The following is a 23,084-nucleotide window of genomic DNA, read 5'->3' as shown; positions in this document are numbered from 1 at the left end:
TTTTTCAATCCCATCCACCAATTATGCAAAGGTTTTTGTTGAAATTCAGCTAGTAAACTTCCATCTTCCCTCATGTCAATCAGTTGTTCTTGCAAAGTAATCAGACGGTGTTGCATTTTTATATTTTTAACATATGGGCTCAAAGCCCACTGAAACTCTTCATTTGGAAGATTTTTAAACAGGTTAGAAAATTCCGTTTTCAAGTTTAAGTGTGCAGATATGAGAGGTTTTTATGGGTGACACGCTTACATCATTTTCAGCAACAAAATCGCATACTGATGAAACATTTCAAAATACCCATTTTCAAAATGCTCTCTCTGTAGCGTGAGTTTTTTTTGAAAAGCAGTTACTTTCTCACTCATTGTTACAACGTCACCTTTACCTTGAAGGGGACAGATTAAGCGTGTTTATTTTTTCAAAAATATCTGTCAGGTAGCCTGCTACTGACAGCGGCTTGTCATCACAGAAAAGGTCAGCAAATTTGGAACATATTTGCTCTTCGGCGGGATGGCAGCTGCTCCAGTGCCACGGCCGAGCAAGCAACTGCGCCTTCCTCTGTTGTGCCTGGCAGAGACTGGCACAGTTGCTCACCGTGGCTGCAGCGGGATAGGACTGGAGCCGAGAGAGAAATGCCACAGAGCTCCCCCCTCGGCTCCCGTCCCAGCCTGCTGCCTCTGCTGCTGCCATCATTGCACACAATGGCAGCTCAGTGGGGCAGCAGGATCCCCATGGATCGTCTTGCACATCCCGTGGGGTGCATGCACCCCGCTTTGGAGACCACTTTGCATGCAGACGGTCCCAGGTTTGATCCCTGGCTTCTGCAGGTAGAGCAAGGCGAAGAATCCTGTCTGAAATCCTGGGGAGTTGCTGCTGGTCAGTGTTGACAGTACTGGGCTAGATGGACCAATGGTCTGACTCAGTACAAGGCAGCTTCCTATGTTCCTAACTGGGATGCCACCACTAAAATGCCTTCTGCGGTCATCGGCCTCATCTCATTTAGCAGTGATAGGCAGATGATAAGGTTTGGCTAGGTAAGGTGGTCTTTCAAGTAACCTGGGCCTAGAATAGGATAGGGAGCCTTGGGTTCAGGACAGCCACAAAACACAGGTGTAATGGGGTCAAAACACCCAGTCTCAGTGCAGGCCTATTCTGCATCAACTGCAGTTTCTGAACACTTTAAGGACAAAGCATTGTCTGTGGGGTTGCAGTAGTCTAAACCAGAGGTTACCAGAGCACTGCAACCTCCTGCGCAGTGTATCAATCCAAGCTGATAGAAGGTGGTTTGAGCAACAGAGGTCCCTTAAGCTTCTAATGAGAATATCGGAGAAATAAGTGCCTCCAGCCTACAAGCCTGATCCTTTAGGGCAATGTGCAACCCCATCTAGATCAGGCTGAACACCACCCAGTTCCATGAACCAACACAACAGTACCTCCATCTTGTCTGGATTGACTGCCTTCATCCATTCTATTACCTGTGTCCAGCACATACCTGTCAGATGAAAAACACAATAGTGGGATATTCTCTATATAAAGGTGACACCCGAGACCAAATCTCCAGTTGATCACCAGATGCTGAGCAGCATTTGCTCTGACGGCACGTGAGGCAGCCACCTTGCTGAAGCTAAGCAGGTCTGGATCTGGTCAGTGCTAGGAGGGGAGGCCACCCAGGGAACCTTGAGTTGCATGACAGCAGAAAGGCTGAATATGATTGTAACAAATACAAAATAATGGGCGAAAAAAATAGAACTGCAACGCATGACTGCCCTAAGGGTTCAGCAGTCATCCCCCAGCAGTACTATTGGGAAATGGCGATCTGAGGTGGGGACAACGGCTGAGGAGTGCTCCCCACACCCAACTCGGGACACAGGCTGTGCAGTGCTAGCATGGTAATGAAAGCTAAGAGGTCCAAGAGAATCAAAAGGCCCACACTCCCCCTTAAAGCAACAAAGGCAGTCTCTGTCCCCAAAACTAGGCCTGAAGCCTGATATAAATTTAGCTAGTTTCATCCACAGGTGATTGGAGTTGGCTGGCTACCAACTCTCACATCTTGCCCAGGAAGGGAACATTAGTCACTAGCGTATGGTTAATGTTTTAAGTCCAGGCTAGCTTTCTTTGGGAGCTGTCAAATTACGTCTTCTTTTAAAGAAGCTGGAATTGCTTCCTCTCCATGAGGCATTTACAACTTCCTGATGTTTGAATAAAATTTGAATTTATTCAAAAAGTAGTATACCATGCTTCCTAAAATAGCACAAATATACACAACACTAACTGCTACCAATACATGTGTTTATAAAAAAGTAAAAAGAGTTTAATAAATGCAGCTACCATGGTGCAGGCACAGCGGGGCCAGGATGCTTGTGACCTTTATTATTATTAGCAATATTTCTATACCCTTTGCAGATGGGGTCCGTCACTCTCACAGCTGTGTTGTGAGACTAAATGAACCAACCACCATGCAGGCTATTCTGAGTGCCTTTTAAGAATGCTTAGCATACAAAAGCTGTTGTTGTTGTTCAGTCGTGTCTGACTCTTCGTGACCCCATGGACCATAGCACGCCAGGCCTTCCTGACCTCCGCTCTCTCCCGGAGCGTGCTCAAGTTCATATTCATTGCATCCGTGGTGCTATCTAGCCATCTCATCCTCTGCCGTCCCCTTCTCCTTTTGCCTTCAGTCTTTCCCAGCATCAGGGTCTTTTCCAGGGAGTTTTCTCTTCGCATTAGGTGGCCAAAATATTGGAGCTTCAGCTTCAGTATCTGTCCTTCCAAAGAGCAGTCAGGGTTGATTTCCTTTAGGATGGACTGATTGGACCTCCTTGCAGTCCAGGGGACTCGTAAGAGTCTTCTCCAGCACCACAGTTCGAAAGCATCAATTCTTCGGCGCTCAGCCTTCCATATAGTCCAGCTCTCACAGCCATACATTACTCCTGGGAAAACCATAGCTTTGATCAGACGGACCTTTGTCGGCAAGGTGATGTCTCTGCTTCTTACTATGCTGTCTAGGTTTGCCATAGCTTTCCTCCCAAGGAGCAAGCGTCTTTTAATTTCATGGCTACAGTCACCGTCTGCGGTGATCTTGGAGCCCAAGAAAGTTCCATGGGGTTTTCTTGGCAAGAATACTGGAGTGGGTTGCCATTTCCTTCTCCAGTGGAGTCAGTATTATTACCTACTTAAAATGTTCCAATCATTTTTTCTGCTTCTAACAGCCCAGCAGAAGGTTCAGACTTTCCAGAATTTTTCCAGTGCAACTTGGTGACATTTTGCTCTCCGTCAGAGATGTATGAAAAACATGCAGTGCACCCATTTCTGATATAGCTAATGTTGACTGCTGTGACTGACAGCAGCACTCCAGGCAGAAAGGTCTTTTCATACTATAGCCATACTATGTGAGGCAGCGATTGAAGCTGGGACCTTCTGCATGCAAAGCTATGGGCCGCTACTCAAGTAATTGGCTTGTATTAAAAGAGACGATTGGTCCAGCCAGCCAATTGGCGATGGCTCCTCAGAATTTCATACAGCGATCTCACTCCTACTCCCTGGACTTAATATGCTCCCTAGAGGGGCTTCTATCAAACTGGCATGACAGTTGAGTATGGGAAAAAGCAAGACAAGAAGCTTTATAGAAACAGTTTATTTACTCTAAACAGCAACACAGACAAAACGCCATAAACACAAAGGAAGTGACGCAGAATCAAGATGCTGGCTGGCTTTGGATCTGAGGCTTTTAAGCAACAACAACCTAATTTCTTATTGGTAGAAAAGAAAAGGGTGGAGGGCATTTTTTTTTCTTACAGCCAAGTAGAGGCAAAATATACTTCTAAACAGCTTAATGCATGCCTGCATCAGACAGCAAAGAAACTAGAGATACTAGTGAATTTATAGAAGTATAAAAGTTTATAGTTTTACAGCAGTTGAAATACTGACATCAATATTAAAATAAAAGCAAGTTTTACATAACAATCAAAAATACAAAAGACTGAAGGAAGAGACCCTGTATGAAAAAACTGGGGGCAATTCAGCAAATTTAGAACTGTATACAAGTGGCGAATATGGAAAATGGCACACATACAACCCCCTCCCCTAAGTGACTATTAATTGTACATAGCGACATTAGATTTGCAAAAGTTTTGTAAACAAGTTCTTGCCAATTAATCCCTTCCTTTAAAGATGCTGGATGATAGGAGCTTATGATGGTGCAAACTTCTTGGCTTGTGCTCGAACCCTCTTTTCGTATTCCACTCTGTTTTGGCTAAATAAAATTTAAAAAGAAAGGTGACTTCATATCCAAAGATCAGAGTGCAAAAGATCAGGTAGTCCATAGCATGGAGCTTGAGAAAATCAAATGACACATAGAACACTTGTATTTAAAAGGAACTCCCACCAGTTGCTGTCCTGCTGAAGGGCCATAGGGTGCCCATTCCCATCCACAAGCATCAGCAGACCCACCGTTCCATACCTAGAACATGGCTAAGAAAGTTTTAGGGGCATCTGCACAATGGTTATCAGAAACCAAGCCAACAACATTAGATTAGACCCAGTTGCTCCACTGAAAACTGATGGGGCAAGGGGAGGAAAGGAATTGGAGGCCCCCAGAGGGAGAAACCAGAACTATGAAGACAAAAAAACATTCTTTTTCCAACCACTGAAACTGCATACACTCCACCCCCTTCTCCATGGAAGCCTTAGAAGATACTCCCTTAAGTCCTGGCATCTATTCTTTTTAAAGGAATTTGTGCTGAAGTAAATAGATCTTTGCTTGGAAGAAAGCAAACGTCCAACTTTTACCAGTAATAATAAATCACATTCCCAATTTGTGTGACTTTTCCATAGTAAACTCTGCTCAAAGCAACATCCTAAGAGTTTACAAAATAAAGTATAGCAACATTTCAAGCTAGTTCACGAACAACTGCAAGCCCTAAATTTTTAAAAGTAATTCAGAAATCCAGGAATGCCCAGCAAACTTGGGAGGGGGCCAATATTATTTGTGAAGGAGCCGTGTGTTCTTAGAGCAAGTGCAACATAGTGGTCAAGCAACTGGGAAGTAGGAAGTCCCTAGGTCACATCGCTTCCTTCACAAACTGACACAGCACCTCTTCGCTCTGTTTCATGCCCCCACTCCTATCTGCAATATAAAGAGGGCGTATGTGGTGCATTTTGAAAACTAAAGGCCAAATTAGATGAAATGTTACATGTGTCTTTGCAATTAATATGCACATTTCTTAAAGTGCAAACAAGCAGCTGCAGCAGATGGGATTGATGATGACTGGGATTGCAGCTGGGGCAATTGTCAAGAGTTAGGAGGGGGTCTGCACTGCAGATGTTTCACTCCTATTTTGATGGGCAGCTCTGTAGGAGTCAGTTTTGTGCCCCATGCTATTTAACAACTACAAGAAACTGTTGAGTGGGATTATCCAGAGTTTTGGAGTGCGTTGTCTTCAGTATGCTGATGGCATGCAGCTCTATTTCTCCTTTTCATCTTCATCAGGTGAAGCTAGAGATGCGCGAAATCAGTGCCTGGCTGCGACAATGGACTGGATGAGAGCTAATAAACTGAAGCTCAATCCAGACATGCCAGAGATGCTGTTACGGGATGGTTCTTCTTAACGGATGGAGGGTGCTCGACCTGTTCTGGATGGGGTTGCACTCCCCCTGAAGGAGCAGGTTCACAACTTCGGGGTTCTCTTGGAGCCATCTTTGCCACTTGAGGCTCAGGTGGGCTCAGTGGCACGGAATGCCTTCTGCGAACTTTGATTGGTGTCCCAGCTATGCCCCTACCTGGACAGGGATAACCTGGCTTCAGACTTCCATGCTCTGGCAACCTCCAAGTTAAATTATTCCAATGCACTCTATGTGGGACTGGCTTTGAAGACGATTCAGAAGCTGCAGCTTGTGCAAAATGTGGTGGCCAGATCGATAATGGGGGCCAGAAGGTCCGAACACGTAACACTGATTCTGTCCCACTTCAACAGGCAGCCTGCTTCAAGGTGCTGATTTTGACCTACAGGGCTCAGGAGCTTAATGATGGAGTGCCTCTCCTGGCATGAACCTACCCATAATTGTGCTCATCACCTGAGGACCTCCTCTGAGGGCAGCTCAGAAGATGACAAAGGAGAGGGCCTTCTCAGTGGTTGCACCCAATTATGGAACTATCTCCCCAGTGAGGTCCATCTGGTGCCAATATGGTCATATTTTCAGCACCAGCTTAAAACCTTCCTTTGCTCTCAGGCATTTGACAGCATGGTTTTTAATTGGGTCGTGGGTTTTCTTATTGATGTGTGTGTTTATATGTTTGTATGTAAATTGTTTTTATATTATCTACAATATTGTGTTTTTAATATTTGTAAACTACCCGGAGAGCTTTGGCTATTGGGCGTTTAGAAATGTAATTAATTAAATGGAGGGGTTTGACCCCTTCCTTCCCTGCTGCAAAAATTACTCCTCCAAAGCTGCTATTTTGCATTGAGAGGAAAGCTTCCGTGGTGCCAGCAGGATCTTTCCTCTCAAGGCCAATAGCTTCGAAGGCCTGATAAGCTATCAGCACCCCCTGCCCCCTAGGTCAGTGACTGCCATTTGCATTTTAAAAATGTACATTTGTCATCTCTAGTTTGACCCTAAACTAATATTATGATTCACTCAAATGACTAGCAGGAAAAGAGGTTTGGATGTTCAAGACTATCTTTTGAGAGGAAGCACCACACAGCAGCTGCAATGTCAGAGTTGGAATGGAGGTCAAAGGTCATCTAATGCAGGAAGGCTGCTACTACAGAATCCGCGATAGGCAGGCTACTTCTAGTTTCTGCTTAAAAACCTCAACTGAAGAACAGCCAACCATTTTGATGCAGTCAAACAGTTCATACCATGAGAAAGTTCTTCCCAATGTTTAGTCAAAAAACTCTTCCTCATCATTTGAACCCACTGGTTCAACTCTTACACAAATTTGCTCCATCATCTCTGTGAAGGCCCTTCAAATATTTGAAGATAGCTATCATATCAGCTCTTCATTCTCTAGAACCTTTGGTACAAGAATAGATGAAGCTGCTTTCAATATGCAGAGCTACTTTTCCTAGGGAAAAAAGTCACAAAAAGACCCAAGTTTAACAGGCTACTCACCAGTAGATTGTGTAAGCCTCTGCTTGAGCTGGGTCTTGAATATTTGGTTCATTTAGGAGTTCTTGAATTCCTAACAAGATCTATGAGTACAGAAAAAAAGAAGTATTACTATGAAGCACATGGGCAGAGTTTTATATCCCTGGGTAATACAACATCCCTCATATTACCCAGGGATATAATCCAAAACCTCTGATCATATAGCCCATTTGCTTTTTTGCTCTACAGAATTTATATGTTGTGGGAAGCTGAGTTTCTATTTTGCTCTCTACATATTTCCTGTGATAGCCCCGTGTTGATGGAATGCTCTCCCCAAGGAAGCTCATCTGGCCCGATACTGTCCTCTTTTTGATGCCAGGCAGACATACTCATTTTCCCATACTTGTCTGGACATTGATTATGGCTCAGCTGTTCTGGGCTGCTTTTCTAGGCTGTGAGCGGAGACAGTTTTTGTGTATTGGTGGATGAACACTTTTCATATTATACTGTTTTCAGATTATGTTTTTATGGTATTTACTTGTATCTGTATTATTGTACTGATTATTGTTTTGTTTTTCTCCCCGTTATATTAATCATAGATTTCTGAATTGTGCGTGTGTTGCTTCAAAGGCTGCTTTTTGCGGTGGGAAACATAAAAAATTAACAGTAATACTAATCATACACATGTAAGGAAGACCAAAGCTGCAATAGGATGTAACTTCTGAATTGCAACCAGATGTGTTGAGCAGGGGGTTGGACTCAATGGCCTTGCAGGCCCCTTCCAACCCTACTATTCTATGATTCTGTGTGTTTTAACTGCTACATAGCGACTAAGTATGCACACTTGCTCACAACCTATAAATTTACAATTGGTAGGGCACATATTTATCCCAGGTTCAATCTCCCAATTAAAAGAATCAGGCAGAAAGACCTCTGTGCCCGAAATCCTGGAAAACCATCACTAGCTAATACCAGGTTAGTTAGACAAATAGTCTGACCTGGTATAAGGCAGCTACCTATTATTTTAATGAGCGACAAATTGGCAAGAAAAAGGCTCAATTGTCAGGTGACTTAAACCCATCCACCCAGGCTAGTAACTATCCAAGCCTCACCTAGCCCACAGGGTTCTTTACAAGATCAAGCATTGTAGAGCACTTTATGTCACACAAACACATACCTGTTTAATTGTGATTGCAGGCCTCCAGTCCTTATCCTCTTCTAGGATGGACAGACACACTGTGCCTGAAGGGTACACATTTGGATGGAATAAGGGTGGCTCAAATTTGCCTGCAAAAGAGGAGATTTAGGCTCAATAACATCAGTGATTTGGGCTCAATAATATCAATGAATAAATCTCATTCATACATTTGCTTTGCTGTTACTTTTTTGTATTCTGAATTCTTTAGGGAATGAAATGGATTCTGAATAAATGTACTTGCAATACCCTGCTTGGATTCTGCAAGCAATGCACTGCGCTTCCTAAATTGAAGAGCAGCAGCAACTAGCTTTCTGAAGAAATGCTGTTTGGGAGAAAGACACACCCATACAGCACACACACACACACACAGCAAATGCCTCCTTTAAAAGGGGTGGAGAGAGCAAAAGGAAGACATATTTCAGGTGAAATATTTCAGTTATTGGTTAAAATATTTCATAGTCGGTTAAAGCAAAAGAGAGGGTTAAGGTTACCAAAGGCCTGTCAGATGATTAGCTTAAAGGCATATGTTTTACTACAGCTGGGCCTGAAAAGCAAAAGACAACTTCTATGCAACTCTTCAAAACACAAGGATCCCAGGATCTGAACCTGACAACTTCTAAAAGAATACATCCAACTTGACCAATTTTAAAAAATCCACGAAAATAGGCTTTGAAAGTATGCTGTCAGCCATTTGCACAATACAAAATGAAGCAAGGAAGAAGAACTCCAGAGCTTCAGGGCAATAATTCTCTCATGTTCTGGGGATTCCTAGTAAAGAATTCTGTGGAGGCAGGAACAGGAAGGGAGAGATCTTGTATAGTGACCTCTGCTGACAGCACACTTCTCCAAAAGCTAGATCTGGTCACTATTCGAGGCATGGTGGCCTCAACTTATGAATGGAATAGATTTCTCAATACATGGAAAATAATTCTGTTGCTATGCACACTGTCATTAAGCAACCTTTGTCTGGAAGCGTTTAATCTCACTAGACTTACATTTGGGGGGCGAGGAGGGATAATCATCCTTGAAAAGCATCCGTAATTTAAATAATCCCCCTTCCCATGGTGTCTGTAAGAAAAGCACAGGGGAGAGAACACACAGGGGAAGAAATATGTCAGTGCTATTATCTTCAAGGGCTGAGCAGCCTAGGCCTGCTTATTCTCCAGAGAAAAGTGTAACAGGCATGCAATTGAGGCTATTGTATATGTGTCTATTATATATAGCAGCAAAGAATTCCAAATTCACTTTAAAATTACATCGGGTTAAAATACTGCCTTGACTGACTCCGATGCTACTTTAATGTGTGTCTGTTTCCGTTTCTTTTGAGGGCATGCTGCCTTTCCTTCTGTGCAAGCCTGTTTGCCTATTCTATTAATAATAACCTAGCTTTGGTCTTGCTAATGCAAACGTTCTCATTAAGAGCAGCAGAACTACAGCAAGAATACCAAAAAGCATCTTCACACTGTCTTCTGGGGACGTTTTCTTGAAGGAGGGGACCAGGGGCAAACAGCTCCAGAACAGCCACCAAAAGGTCTACTTCCATTTATAGACTAAAGAACTTAATTTGTGCATCTAGATTAATTATTTCTATGTTATGCTTTCAGGAAATGATGTGAATACCTAAGCAATCCAGGCATCTGTCACTTTATCATCATGTATAGATAAAAACATTTGGATATAGTAGCATATTCTACACATAGGAGAGATCTAACACAAATCATAGCCTACCAGGAACAATAACATTGAAGAAAGTAAGCATCCAAAACCTTACCCCTTTCTTCCCTGGAATAGCACATTCCCAATTCATGAGGTTCATTGTGCCATCTGGATTTTTTGTTGGTACTGCTACAAAGCCCTAAAACGATTGAAATATTAGCTGAACAAGATGCCAGATATCACATCAACACACAGGAAGAGAGAGTGTCTACTAGCAAAAGTGAGTCACAGAAGAGCTTTATGTTCTAATATACAACAGTGACCACTACATAAACTAACTACAAGAATCATAATATAGAATTAAACAATACGCTTATATTATGCTGTCATCTGCAACAAGGGTGGAGGAAAAGGTCGATCTTCAAATGTTTGGGACTTCAGCTCCCAGAAGCCCTTGACAGCACAGCCAATGGTCAGAAATGCTGGGAGCTGAAGTCCAAAGCATCCAGAGCTGTACTTTCTGCCCATCTGATCAATAACATGCTTACTCAGGAGTCTCAATGAGGCTCAGACTGTAGTAAATGTGTTTATGACTACAGCCTCATTTCAAAGCAGAAGAGCAGGAGGAGGATTAAGAAGTCAGTTGCACTTAAATGTAACAGTTCACTGATCATCTTTCTGAAAATATCAGATTCTTTGGGACAGAATACGGATAGGCAGAAAGTTGACCACGGTTGCTTCTACCTAGTGTCTGCTGTTTGCTGAAATTCTTCAAAAGGGTGCTGGCCCTTCATCGGATCCAGTAAGGAACTTCTTATTTTGTGATTTTTGCTTCACAAGAATGCAGATTCCGAATCCATTAACAGAAATGACCTCTTTTACCAATACAGAATCAAATCACGCACTTTGCATCATCACAGCCCCGATACTGTGACGGTCAGAACATCAGTGTTGCGTGTACCCTTCCTTCCTTCCGTCCTTCCTTTGTTCTCAGGTATTACAAAGAAAACGAGCCTTCCCCGCTTGGCTAGTCTTCTGCAGGCACAAACGGCCTACGGGAGCTGCGCTCCAATCCGCCTCCATATTTAGGGAGGCCAAGAGGCACAAAGGCAGCCGCTCCCCCTGGGAAGAGGCGCTGCTCTACTCACAAAGGGGTGGTCCTTCCTCCAGGCTTTCCTCTCCTGCGCAAGTCTGCTGAGCGCGATGCCAGACATCCTCGGGGGGCCCTTCTGCAACACAAACGGCCGCCCATCAGGGCAGAGAAAGCTCCCCCGCTGCCCGCGGGAGGGGCGCGCCGGGCGCCCGCCCCGCCCCGCGCCGCGCCGCAGGCCTCTCCGCCGCCAGCCCCGCCGAGGCGGAGGCGTCGCGCGAGCCACGCTGCGAAGGGGCGGGAGGCGCCGGCCGCCGGGCCCGCGGCGAGGCCGCCCCGCCCGCCCGCCCGCCCGCCCGCGCGCGCGTCAGCTCGGCCAGGCTGCAGAGCGGCTGCGGGCGCGCTCCGAGGCCGCTGCCGGGCCGCCGGCAGAGGCGGGGCGGGCCCGCGCGTCGGGCGCCCGCCAGCGGCACGGCGCCAGCGCCGCGGCCTGGGAGCCGCAGCCGGCCTGGCGCCCGCGGCTGAGGCGCCCGGGGGCCGCGGCCGGCTAGGGGCGGCCCGGCGCCGTCGCGCCCGACCTTGACAGCCGAGCCGGGCGGCGGCGGCGGCGGCGGCGGCGCGGGCGCCTCGGCCCTTGCCGGCGTGAGGCGAGCCGCCAAGGCCTCACCGTGTGCGGCGGCGGCGGCGGCGGCGGCCTCCTCAGCAGTCGCGCGTGTCCTGGATGGCGGCGGCGGCGAATGACCCGGATGTTCCCCGCTCGCCTCCCCCCTTTTGTCTCAAGCCCGGACTTTCCCTCGCAGGAAGCGGAGCGTGTCGGAACGATCTGTCCCTCGCCGCGATCCGTCTGCCTGAAGGCGCCTGCGCAGTGCGTGCCTCGGCGCCACTGCCCGCCCGTGGAGCCCAGAACGGGCCGACGCTGCGCGGGACTCCCTGAAGCCACGCCTCTCGCCAATCCGGGTGGAGCGGGATCGCCGCCAATCAGCAGCATCGGGCGGACACCAGAGGGGGACTAGTCACCATGGAAACCGGTCGGGAAACGTCTTGAAGACCCGGATGGAGTCCAATGGCCGCCCCTCATTGGAGGGCCGGCCGGAAGCCCTGCCCACACGTAGGCCGGGAGGGGCGCGCTCTGCGCCTGCTCAGAGGCATGGTCAGCTGGCTGACCCAGGAAACGGCTTCTGGGCCGGCCAGTCACAAGGCCGCAAGCCCTCCGCCCGGCCCTCGCCTCGGCTCGGCTCTGGGCGCGGAGGGGCCCGCCTTGGCTCGCGCCCCAGCGGCGCCCTGCTGCGGAAGCGCAGCCGCGGGGCCCCGAAGGGCCCCCGGCCTACCAGCCGCGACACCGCTCCTGTTCCGGGCGCCGCCCTGCAGCGCCTTCGGAGGACCGCGCCCAGCGCCCGCGCAGCCGGCACTCGGCCCGCAGGAACGGCGGACAGCCAGCGCGACCGGGAGCCGCCGACTTTCCGGTTGTGCTCTCTAGGCTTCGGAAAACGAGGTTCGAAATAGCCAGACGCGCCTCTTGCTCGGGGAACAGACGCGCTGGTCCGGGGCGGCGAAGCCGTCTTGGACGCAGCTGCCGCGGGCCGCGAATTACCCTTTTATGCAGGGGTCCAGAACGCTTCCCCCTCAGCTCTAAGTCCCAGAACGTTCTAGCCGGGTGAACGTCCGGCTACATCTACGTCCTAGCTTTCCTGCTTATTAAGGCCCCACTGGAGTGGAAACTGCTTTCTTTTAGGTTCTAGCTTCCATTACGTTCTGGGGGAAAGTTAGTCAACTTTTGTACCGCACTGCAAGAACAGAGAAAATGAATGATAAACCCAGGCAGTCCTGTAAAATCTCATTTTTCAAGACAATTGCCACAAACCTCTTAGGGCTATCCAAGGCACCCAGTTTCATGCCAGTCAGACTTTCCCAGCCTGGTGCCCTTCAGCTGTTTTGGACTTCCAAATTTCATCAGCCCCAGCCAGCAGTCAGAAATGCTAGGGGTTGTTAAAAACATCCAGATGGCACCAAGTTGGAGAGAGCTGGTGTAAGTGAATGTACACAAGGATGGATTCTTCCCAAAACCTTAAACCCAGCCCTAAGCAGGATCAAAATATTGTCAAAATAACAACTTCAGGGCTTGTTTCAAATCCAGCTTCTAGTTGCAGCAGGAAAAGTAGCCTTCAGGCTCTGTGCTTCTTCACCATCAAATATGCAGTTGTGAAAGATATTCCAGTTACACAACAGCCTTAAAAACTAATTCAAAGGAAGGTCCAGGAAGTGGATAAAAATTATACTGGGTTCAAAAGTATTCCAGATTAAATCTCCTCCATAGGACTAAGGTTAGCTGTGTCAGAATGCTCCTGCCCAAGGAGGTAGAAACATCATAATCACCTGGATTGCTCCCCTAATAGGGAAGGAGATCCTGCCCATTTTAGATGCTGTCCCTTCCCAGGATGGATTCACCCATTTTCTCTCGAGGGAGGACAGGAGCTGCCCATCCTTTCCCACTGCCCTCACACACACCTCCAGCTGGAGAAACACAAAGGTGAAACAAAAGTGGAAGTTGGGATGTCCAATATTCATGATAGCCCCAACTGTATGGATGCACTCACTTCAGCCAAGGACTCGTGGTCAGAGATATACTGCTTAAGAGGGCTGCAGGAGAGAAAGGAGAGCATCTCACATCGATGGCCAGCAGCCCACAAGCCTTTAATCCTGTCAGCTCATCAAACAGCTTCTTCACAGGAATAAGGCTTCCTCCAGCAGTGACCACAGTAATGATACTCCTGCATCTGGTCCAAGAAATCACCCCCCTTCTCCCTACCTTGGAAACTTACGGTTCTCCTGGTGCAGATGATCTATGCACTCTCATACCCCTGGATGGTGCTTCTCTCTGCCTGGTTCTAAAGCTCCAGCAGTAGCTGATGGCCACCTCTGTGTCTGCTGAACTGGGCCTTGGGGCTGGTGGTAGAGGTGATCCTAGATAACATACACTGAATCACTGCCTCAAGATTCTTACTTTGTGGATAAAAATTCAGAACAGGACTTGGAGTTCAAGCTGAACTTGACTATTCTTTTTCCTGGGATTTTCCTTGGGGGGGGGATTCTCAAGGATGATGAGAGAAACCAAGCTGAAGGGAAAAAATTCTCCACTTGGCCCCTAGACACAGCTGCCATGCCATCATCACACCCCAAAGCTCACCTACCTGTACTGATTCCACTGCGCACACACAGACACACCCCACGCGCTCTCTCTCTAAAGGGTAAGAGCCACTTATTCCAGGCAATAACACTGCTATTCAACCAATTTCTGACCAGTTCATGTAGTCTGGCTTCCAGGAGCTGACAACTGTTCACTCTTTCCCCCTCCCCAGTCCCCAAGTAGGGAAAGAGCCACAGCATGCTGGAATGCTTCAAGCATCATACTGAACTATAGGAACAGCTCCCTAAAACTAAGCTAGGCCTCCTCTGCTTAGGCACAGATGGTATGCTGGCTTATCGAGGATTTCCTAGCCCAGGAGAGGAAGGAGGAGAACCTCTGGGACAGAAGCTTGCAGTGGCTCATCCTATCCTGACAGAGACAGTTTAAAGGTGGGTATGGTCAAGAAGGTCAAGCAGACCATCTTATTAAAGCTTTCTAAGTAGGTCTCTACATAGGAATTGCCCAGGGCCCAAGAAATAGGTTGAGGAGCCCACAGCCAGGTTCAGAGCGAAGGCCCCACAGCAGCTGGGCCCTAAGGTCATCCAGTGGGCCTTGTAGGTTTACACAGCAAAATAGAGGCCTGACTCCCAGCCACTGGCTGATGCACATCAGTCACCAAGAAGGGACTGAATCCCATTCCGTGCCCACTGCTCGTGTCGTGAGGTGCTTTCTCTGGCAACAGAACTGGCCTGAGACCATCACCTTGATGTAATACTACTGGAGCCGCCTGGGGGCAGGGAGAGAGAAGCAGAGCTCACCTCAAGGGCTTGGGAGGATCTGGTTGCCACAGGAGACCACCGGCTCGTGTTTCCATTGGTAGGTGGGATCTCCGCTCAGACGAGTGTTAAGGAGCCAGTCCTGCTCCTGCTTCAAGACGGGGAAGCAGAGGATCTGGAAACCCTGAGAGGGAGTGCCCTCGGAGGCGGCTAGATGCCTTCCCACTGATCCCACATCAGTGGGAAGGCATCTAGCCGAGTGCCAGTGTGTTGTAGTGGGTAGAGTGTTGGGCTGGGACTGCGGAGACCCAGGTGCAAGTCTCCTCTTGGCCATGAAGCTCACTTTGGGCAGTCACTGACTCAGCCTAGCCTACCTCACAGGGTTGTTCTGAGGATAAAATGGAGAGGAAGAGGATCATGTACACCACCTTGGGCTCCTTGGGCAGGGGAAAGCAGAATATAAATGTAACAAACATAAACAAGCATGGGTAGGTGCTGTTGTCTGCGGCACTGTTCTGGTCTCAAACGTGTGGTTCTTTAGGCCAAGTTCCAAGGTGGTGGGGGAGCCCCTAGAGCTCATGAAGATACCAGGCCTGTTGTGCTAGAGCCCAGTGCACCGGTGGCACATCAGCACGCCACAGTGAACATGGCTGGCCCGGGTGTCTGCTGCATGAAACTCCCTTGAGACCCTTCCACCTCCTTAACAACCTCTCCACTGTCGGAAGGCCTCACAGCTCTGTCTAGGCATGTTGGAGGCAGGAAGATACGACAAACAATAAAGAGAAACACAATACTCTAAGCACAGGTATCAAGCAGGCTCCCGTGGGGCCCTGCTAGGTAGGGCGGGGCAGGGCAGGGCAGGGGGAGTGGAAGAGGAGCCTGCTCAGTGGCTGGCCCTCCCCCTAAGTGTCACGGGAGGGATCAGCCAGAGGAGGAGGACGGCTCTGCATTCCTCAGGGAACTGCAGGCACAGAGGCAAGAACTGACACTCCGGGAGGAGTGGGATGGGGGCTGACAATTCAGGACACTTCTAGACGGCACCTCTGCCAGTGGGAAAGGAGCTCTCTCTCCACGAAGACATGGGCAAATCCCTGCTCTTGTAATGAGTACCATCCCCCCTTCGCAGACAGTTATTCCACCGACCTTCTATGAAAAGATATTTGACTGTAGGGCAGGGATGGGGGTCATATGGCCCTCCAGATGTTGCTGAACAGCAACTCCCATCAGCCCCAGCCAGCACAGCCAATGGTGAGAGATAACGGAGTTGCAGATATTGATCTGAGGGCCACATGCTTCCCTCCCTTCTGCGGGGGCACAAGGAGTGGCACATCCTGAGTGTCAACAGCACAGCAGCAATCCCAGGGCACTGCCTGGGTGTCCCTTCCTGCATTCAGCCTCCTTGTGCGAAAGGTGTCCTCTAGAGGGAGCGGCAGTTCACTGGGAGGCAGAGAGTAACCTCCATGGCCCCGTGGGAGGAGAAGTGCCCTCGTTGTTGTTGTTGTTCAGTCGTTCAGTCGTGTCCGACTCTTCGTGACCCCATGGACCATAGCACGCCAGGCCTTCCTGTCCTGCACTCTCTCCCGGAGCGTGCTCAAGTTCATATTCATTGCATCCGTGATGCTATCTAGCCATCTCATCCTCTGCCGTCCCCTTCTCCTTTTGCCTTCAGTCTTTCCCAGCATCAGGGTCTTTTCCAGAGAGTTTTCTCTTCGCATTAGGTGGCCAAAATATTGGAGCTTCAGCTTCAGTATCTGTCCTTCCAATGAGCACTCAGGGTTGATTTCCTTTAGGATGGACTGATTTGACCTCCTTGCAGTCCAGGGGACTCGTAAGAGTCTTCTCCAGCACCACAGTTCGAAAGCATCAATTCTTCGGCGCTCAGCCTTCCTTATAGTCCAGCTCTCACAGCCATACATTACCACTGGGAAAACCATAGCTTTGACTAGACGGACCTTTGTCGGCAAGGTGATGTCCCTGCTTCTTACTATGCTGTCTAGGTTTGCCATAGCTTTCCTCCCAAGGAGCAAGCGTCTTTTAATTTCATGGCTACAGTCACCGTCTGCGGTGATCTTGGAGCCCAGGAAAGTAAAATCTGTCACTGCTTCCATTTCTTCCCCTTCTATATGCCAGGAAGTGATAGGGCCAGATGCCATGATCTTAGTTTTTTTAATGTTGAGTTTCAAACCAGCTTTTGCACTCTCCTCTTTCACCCTCAACAAGAGGCTCTTGAGATCCTCTTCGCTTTCTGCCATTAGGGTGGTATCGTCTGCATATCGGAGGTTGTTGATAATTCTCCCGGCAATCTTAATTCCGACCTCTGATTCATCCAACCCGGCATTTCTCATGATGTACTCTGCATATAAGTTAAATAAGCAGGGTGACAATATGCAGCCTTGTCGTACTCCTTTCCCAATTTTGAACCACTCGGTTGTTCCATGTCTGGTTCTTACTGTTGCTTCTTGACCCTCGTACAGGTTTCTCAGGAGACAGGTAAGGTGGTCTGGTACTCCCATCACTTTAAGAATTTGCCACAGTTTGTTGTGATCCACACAATCAAAGGCTTTAGCGTAGTCAATGAAGCAGAAATAGACGTTTTTCTGGAATTCTCTTGCTTTCTCCATGATGCAGCGAATGTTGGCGATTTGATCTCTAGTTCCTCTGCCTCTTCGAAACCCAGCTTGTACTTCCGGTAGTTCTCGGTTCGCATACTGCTGAAGCCTAGCTTGTAGGATTTTGAGCATCACCTTGCTGGCATGTGAAATGAGCGCAATTGTGCGGTAGTTTGAACACTCTTTGGCGTTGCCCTTCTTTGGAATTGGAATGTAAACTGACCTTTTCCAGTCTTGTGGCCACTGTTGAGTGTTCCAGATTTGTTGGCATATTGAATGCAGCACTTTAACAGCATCATCTTTTAGGATTTTAAATAGCTCGGCTGGAATACTGTCATCTCCGCTAGCTTTGTTGTTACTAATGCTTCCTAAGGCCCACTTGACTTCACTCTCGAGGATGTCCGGCTCAAGTTCAGTGACCGCACTATCATGGCTATCAGGGACATTCAGATCTTTCCTGTATAGTTCTTCTGTGTATTCTTGCCACCTCTTCTTAATCTCCTCTGCTTCTGTTAGGTCCCTGCCTTCTTTGTCCTTTATCATGTCCGTCTTTGCACAAAATGTTCCCTTGAGATCTCCAATTTTCTTGAAAAGATCTCTAGTCTTTCCCATTCTGTTGTTTTCCTCGATTTCTTTGCATTGTTCATTTAAGAAGGCCTTCTTGTCTCTCCTTGCTATTCTCTGAAACTCTGCATTCAGTTGGGTATATCTTCCCCTTTCTCCCTTGCTTTTCGCTTCCCTTCTTTCGTGAGCTACTTGTAAAGCCTCATTAGACAGCCACTTGGCTTTCTTGCATTTCTTTTTCTTTGGGACGGATTTCGTTGCTGCCTCCTGAACAATGTTACGGACCTCCGTCCATAGTTCCTCAGGCACTCTGTCTATCAGGTCTAATCCCTGAAATCTATTCCTCACCTCCACTGTATATTCATCAGGGATATGATTTAGGTCATACCTGAACGGTTTAGTGGTTTTCCCGACGTTCTTCAATTTCAGCCGAAATTTTGCAAGAAGCAGCTCATGATCTGAGCCACAGTCAGCTCCAGGTCTTGTTTTGACTGACTGTATGGAGCTTCTCCATCTTTGGCTGCAAAGGACATAATCAATCTGATTTCGATATTGACCATCTGGTGACGTCCATGTGTAGAGTCGCCTCTTGTGCTGTTGGAAAAGAGTGTTTGCTATGATCAGCATGTTCTCTTGGCAAAACTCTATTAGCTTTTGTCCTGCTTCATTTTGTACACCAAGGCCATGCTTGCCTGTTATCCCGGTGATTTCTTGACTTCCTACTTTAGCATTCCAATCCCCTATGATGAAGAGGACATCTTTTTTTGGTGTTAGTTCTAGAAGGTGTTGTAGGTCTTCATAGAACCGATCAACCTCAGCTTCTTCGGCCTCAGTGGTTGGGGCATAGACTTGAATTACTGTGATGTTGAATGGTTTGCCTTGGATTCGTACTGAGATCATTCTATCGTTTTTAAGATTGTACCCCAGTACTGCTTTTCCCACCCTTTTGTTGACTATGAGTGCTACTCCATTTCTTCTAAGGGATTCTTGCCCACAATAGTAGATATGATGGTCATCTGAATTAAATTCGCCCATGCCTGTCCATTTTAGTTCGCTGATTCCCAAGATGTCGATGTTCAATCTTGCCATCTCATGTTTGACCACCTCCAACTTACCTTGATTCATTGATCTGACATTCCAGGTTCCTAAACAATATTGTTCTTTACAGCATCGGATTTTCTTTTCACTGCCAGACACATCCACAGCTGAGTGTCCTTTCGGGTTTGGCCCAGCCGCTTCACTCTTTCTGGCGCTACTTGGAAATACCCTCTGCTCTTCCCCAGTAGCATACTGGACACCTTCCGACCTGAGGGGCTCATCTTCCGGCGTCATATCTTTTAGCCTTGTGATACGTTCCATGGGGTTTTCTTGGCAAGAATACTGGAGTGGGTTGCCATTTCCTTCTCCAGTGGATCACATTTTGTCAGAACTCTCTGCCATGACCTGTCCGTCTTGGGTGGCCCTGCACGGCATAGCTTATGGCTTCACTGAGTTACGCAAGCCCCTTCACCACAACAAGGCAGTGATCCATGAAGGGGGAAGTGCCCTCACTGGGCGGATATCTGCAAGGAAATTTAGGCATCTCTGCAGGGTTCTGGTGCCTACAGCAGGAGAGCCCAGGAGCATGGAGCCGTCCTTCTTCACATGAGCAACATACAAATCTGAGGTAAACGGGGGCAAAACAAACAGGTGGCAGCTGTCCATACTAGCATTTCAGAGTCCAGAAACAGTCCTGAAGTCTCCATAGGTAATGTCAATGCAAGTCTTTAAAGAGGCATGGAGGTGGTAAGGGACAGTAGTTATGGGGGGCAGGGGGAGAAGCTCAGCTGCACAGGATATGAAAGCCTACCCCACAACTGATCTTTCACCAAACGCGGCCTACATTGACCAGCATTAACCCTGAGAGCCAGAAACTTGCTTTTTTAAACAATGAAAGCTGATGTTCTCAAGATGCTAAGCTTCATGCCACAGACCACATTCCAGTGATGGAGAATGTAAAAAGGATTCCACACTTCCAGTCTTAAATCCTATGTTACAACTGAAATTTCATAGTATAAATTCAAAGAGATAGTGATCTCATTGTTTAACATGTTAAACTTTTTCTAAATTCATTAAGAAGCCAAACCAAAATCAATGCGAAGGGAAAACCCTGCCTGCAGCTAAAACCCTAAGACAGTAAGAAAAGCCCCTCACCTGACAGCTGCAGCCTCTTCCAAAATACCAGCCAGAGGTGAACAGGTGCCAGATCAAAACCTCTCCCCGCTCCCCAAGAAGACATGCTACAGGAAGGGGATAATGGGAGCAAAGTCATCCCACCCCAAAGCAGCACGCACATCAAAATGCACTTTGGCAGACACAGCAGCTGCTCCCCTGTCCCCTTCTCCTTCCATACAGTGGACTTTACTGCTGTCCCCTTTCTAGCTTGCAATTAATGATTAATGCTTTGCTACTCACATCAAAGTGCTCAAAGAAAGGCTCTGGACAGCATGATCAACAGCACCACCTTTTAGGAAAGGGTGTTTTGGTGTCGATATCTTTCAAAGCAAGCACTCAGTTCCCTCTCCAGAATGCTTAACAGAACAGTGGGACCTGAAGGAGACTAGAGCTTGTTCTGCTGATTCAATGGCAGCCTTTGCAACAGGCACCTATCTGCATGTGCGCACACACAGAGTCCTAGTTCTCTCTACAGGCATAAGATAAAAGGTTATTTCTCAAGGGAAACGTTGGCACTAGCCTGAAGGTAATCAAACATGGATCATATCATATCACAGAATCAGAATAGTAGGATTGGGCGGGGCCTACAAGGCCATCGAGTCCAACCCCCTGCTCAATGCAGGACGCCTTAAAAAGTATAAAAGTAGAAACAGTTCACCCTCCAGAATATTACATTTTAGTTAATTCAGTTCAGTTTTAACGTCTTAAAAAAGACAGACTACTCAGTATTGAGAAGGAGCTGTGCAAACTTTCTGTGCAAACCAGCCTAAATGGCAAAACTACAAGACAATGGATGGGAAAGGTTTCTGGACAGAAACCTGATTTGCCAAAATCAAATATGCAAATCAATAATATGCAAAGATATACTCAAGACAGTGAGGACGCTACACACCGGAATGGTAAAGAAAGCGGTGTATACACTCAACATTTGTCAGTTGTTTAATGAAACAGTTTAAAATATGGGTAGAGTGCTAGAAAGCCTCAGACAAGGATGGGCTACTCTCTGTGAAGCACAGAGATTTGAAGAGTATACTTCTTTAAAACTATTTCAAAAAACATGCTCATGGTTTCATTTAAACACAGTGCACTAAAAAGCTCCAGTTGTGTTTCTTCACATTTACCACAAGCCTCTCTTAATGAAACCACAAGTGTTTTTGACAGTACTTGCCAAAACATCAGAGGAACTGCATAGATAAGAGAACGTAGAAATGACTGTAAACATCTGTTTAGAGAACCACAAGAATTCCTACTTTCGGCTGCACAAGCTCTTATGCTTTAGGTCACATAGGCCAACCATTTCTAACCATCAGGATTGAGCACCCATTAACCCTCAAACCCCAGGCCTACCTTCTGCTCTCTCACAGTTCACAGGGGCATCAATACTTGCAGACCTTTCTAAAAACAATGCAACTCTGGGTTGGGTCCATGTATTTGAAAGGCAAGATGCTGTGCCATTTTTAAAGAAAACTAAAAATTGGGTCTTCAATCCTAAAATGTAGCTAAAACTGAAGGTTAACATTTGCAATAAGGAGAGGAAGGCCATCCCTAGAGAAAGGCAAGAAAGAAAAGACTTATTCTAGAGTGGAGATATCTTTGGGTATTGAGGGAAGCAAGGGGAGAGATGCACATCCTTCCTTGAGCCCAGGCCGGTGCCTCTCATTTCCTATCGCATTCTTACATTGGAGCCCCAAAGAGCAGCAGTCCACTGGGGCTGCCTGATGGTGTAGGCCCATATATGGGCTGCCATTTATACATAGCACCAAATATGTTGTCCTTGAACTGTCTGCAATGATGAAAATCCAAATCACTTCTCAACAATCAGCAAAGCTTCATATAGACAGCACTGGACAGCGTGCTACATTGCTTCGGTGGGAAAGCATATAGTTAATTCTTTCCATGGGATTAAGATCAGCACAGCCCTTCTCAGTGTAGGACAAGGCAGGCATCCATAAGCAACTTGCTCCAGCTACACCACCTTAAAAGGGTTCAAAATCTAGATCAACATAAATGCTCTGAACTTCTTCTTGGTGCCAAGCCTCTTCATGTGGCAATTAAAAAGAAAGCTCTTCAGCATTCAATACTGGAGCACAGTTACATCCTTGAACCTCGCTCCTGCAAGATCTGAAAGCAAAAGAATATGGTGAGAGATTAGATATGGCAACATTCTCCAGCAAGACTTGCACACTGGAATGATACTGTCCAATTCAGCTCTGCCTCAACACTGTCCCAGGACTTTACTGAGAGCAAAGTCTTAATGCAAACGAATAGGCATTCTGTTGCTCTGGTGCCAGAAGTCTTCTCGGAATGCAGTGAAGAAAACCCATCCAATATTTAATAGTGAATTAGCCAGGGTCAGTTGCTACTAAAACACAGGAAGCAAGCAAGGCAACTGTCATGGAGAGACTACTTTGGGCAGCAACACGACCAGACTACGAAAATAGCTGGACTGGCAATCCAGGCCACATGGCAATCTAGTCCCAAGAGCAAAATTTGCCAGCAAATACATGCTTAGCAGAGAACAGATGAAGGTCCAATTATTTGCAGCTTATGACACCAAGATACTGCGAAGTACTGCGAAGTTCATATTCTGCAAGCAAAGATACATGTTCCTGACAGCTAACAGAAATCCCACTCGCCTAAAGGCTCATTCAAGTATATGAAGGAGTAACAAAGGTTGCACACTAGTCTCCATATGAGCGCTGCTTGGGCACTCTGCTCTGCTTTAAATTGAACCCCTTCTTTTAATTCCTATTCTATTATTGCTCATTTT

General features: G+C 47.2%; 3 protein-coding genes across 4 annotated transcripts in view; 1 reads left to right on the top strand and 2 right to left on the bottom strand.

Annotated features, from left to right (window-relative positions):
* Positions 1-1,316: 1,316 nt before the first annotated feature.
* On the bottom strand, positions 1,317-11,746 carry UBE2I (ubiquitin conjugating enzyme E2 I). 2 transcript variants are annotated; one of them, XM_084819167.1, is made up of 7 exons: positions 11,695-11,746; positions 11,086-11,166; positions 10,053-10,136; positions 9,277-9,349; positions 8,261-8,370; positions 7,108-7,187; positions 1,317-1,489 (listed from the first exon to the last, which is right to left on the bottom strand). In XM_084819167.1, exons 2-7 carry the CDS (start codon positions 11,149-11,151, stop codon positions 1,387-1,389), a joined length of 516 nt encoding a protein of 171 aa, XP_084675293.1. In that variant the 5' UTR covers positions 11,152-11,166; positions 11,695-11,746; the 3' UTR covers positions 1,317-1,386. The 2 variants fall into 2 exon arrangements, with proteins under 2 accessions (XP_084675293.1, XP_084675294.1); XM_084819168.1 differs by lacking the exon at positions 1,317-1,489 and adding an exon at positions 3,614-4,246.
* Positions 11,747-11,908: 162 nt separating this feature from the next.
* Positions 11,909-15,430, top strand: LOC146336856 (uncharacterized). The gene is made up of 2 exons (XM_084819170.1): positions 11,909-12,519; positions 14,486-15,430. Exons 1-2 carry the CDS (start codon positions 12,081-12,083, stop codon positions 14,596-14,598), a joined length of 552 nt encoding a protein of 183 aa, XP_084675296.1. The 5' UTR covers positions 11,909-12,080; the 3' UTR covers positions 14,599-15,430.
* Positions 15,431-20,134: 4,704 nt separating this feature from the next.
* LOC146336855 (BTB/POZ domain-containing protein KCTD5-like) overlaps positions 20,135-23,084 on the bottom strand; it is a 41,811-nt gene continuing 38,861 nt past the window's right edge. The window contains exon 7 of the mRNA XM_084817892.1: positions 20,135-22,435. Within this exon, the coding sequence (XP_084674018.1) occupies positions 22,406-22,435 (30 nt within the window). The 3' untranslated portion in view covers positions 20,135-22,405. The remainder of the gene's footprint in view (positions 22,436-23,084) is intronic.

Source organism: Heloderma suspectum, chromosome 12 (genome assembly GCF_057233095.1).
Source record: "Heloderma suspectum isolate Gila_16-S chromosome 12, 16-S_ref, whole genome shotgun sequence".
Classification (NCBI taxonomy): domain Eukaryota; kingdom Metazoa; phylum Chordata; class Lepidosauria; order Squamata; family Helodermatidae; genus Heloderma; species Heloderma suspectum.
Note: the sequence above shows the minus strand (reverse complement) of the source record. Positions and strands in the feature narration are given on the sequence as shown.

Excerpts from the sequence above, each read along its gene's own strand:
- UBE2I (XM_084819167.1), bottom strand. The coding sequence starts at position 11,151 with ATGTCTGGCATCGCGCTCAGCAGACTTGCGCAGGAGAGGAAAGCCTGG. Across the intron at positions 10,137-11,085 it reads GGAGGAAGGACCACCCCTTT|GGCTTTGTAGCAGTACCAAC; the intron begins GTGAGTAGAGCA and ends CAATCGTTTTAG. Across the intron at positions 1,490-7,107 it reads GAGGCTTACACAATCTACTG|GTATGTGCTGGACACAGGTA; the intron begins GTGAGTAGCCTG and ends TTCATCTGACAG.
- LOC146336856 (XM_084819170.1), top strand. The coding sequence starts at position 12,081 with ATGGAGTCCAATGGCCGCCCCTCATTGGAGGGCCGGCCGGAAGCCCTG. Across the intron at positions 12,520-14,485 it reads TCTAGGCTTCGGAAAACGAG|GCACAGATGGTATGCTGGCT; the intron begins GTTCGAAATAGC and ends TCCTCTGCTTAG.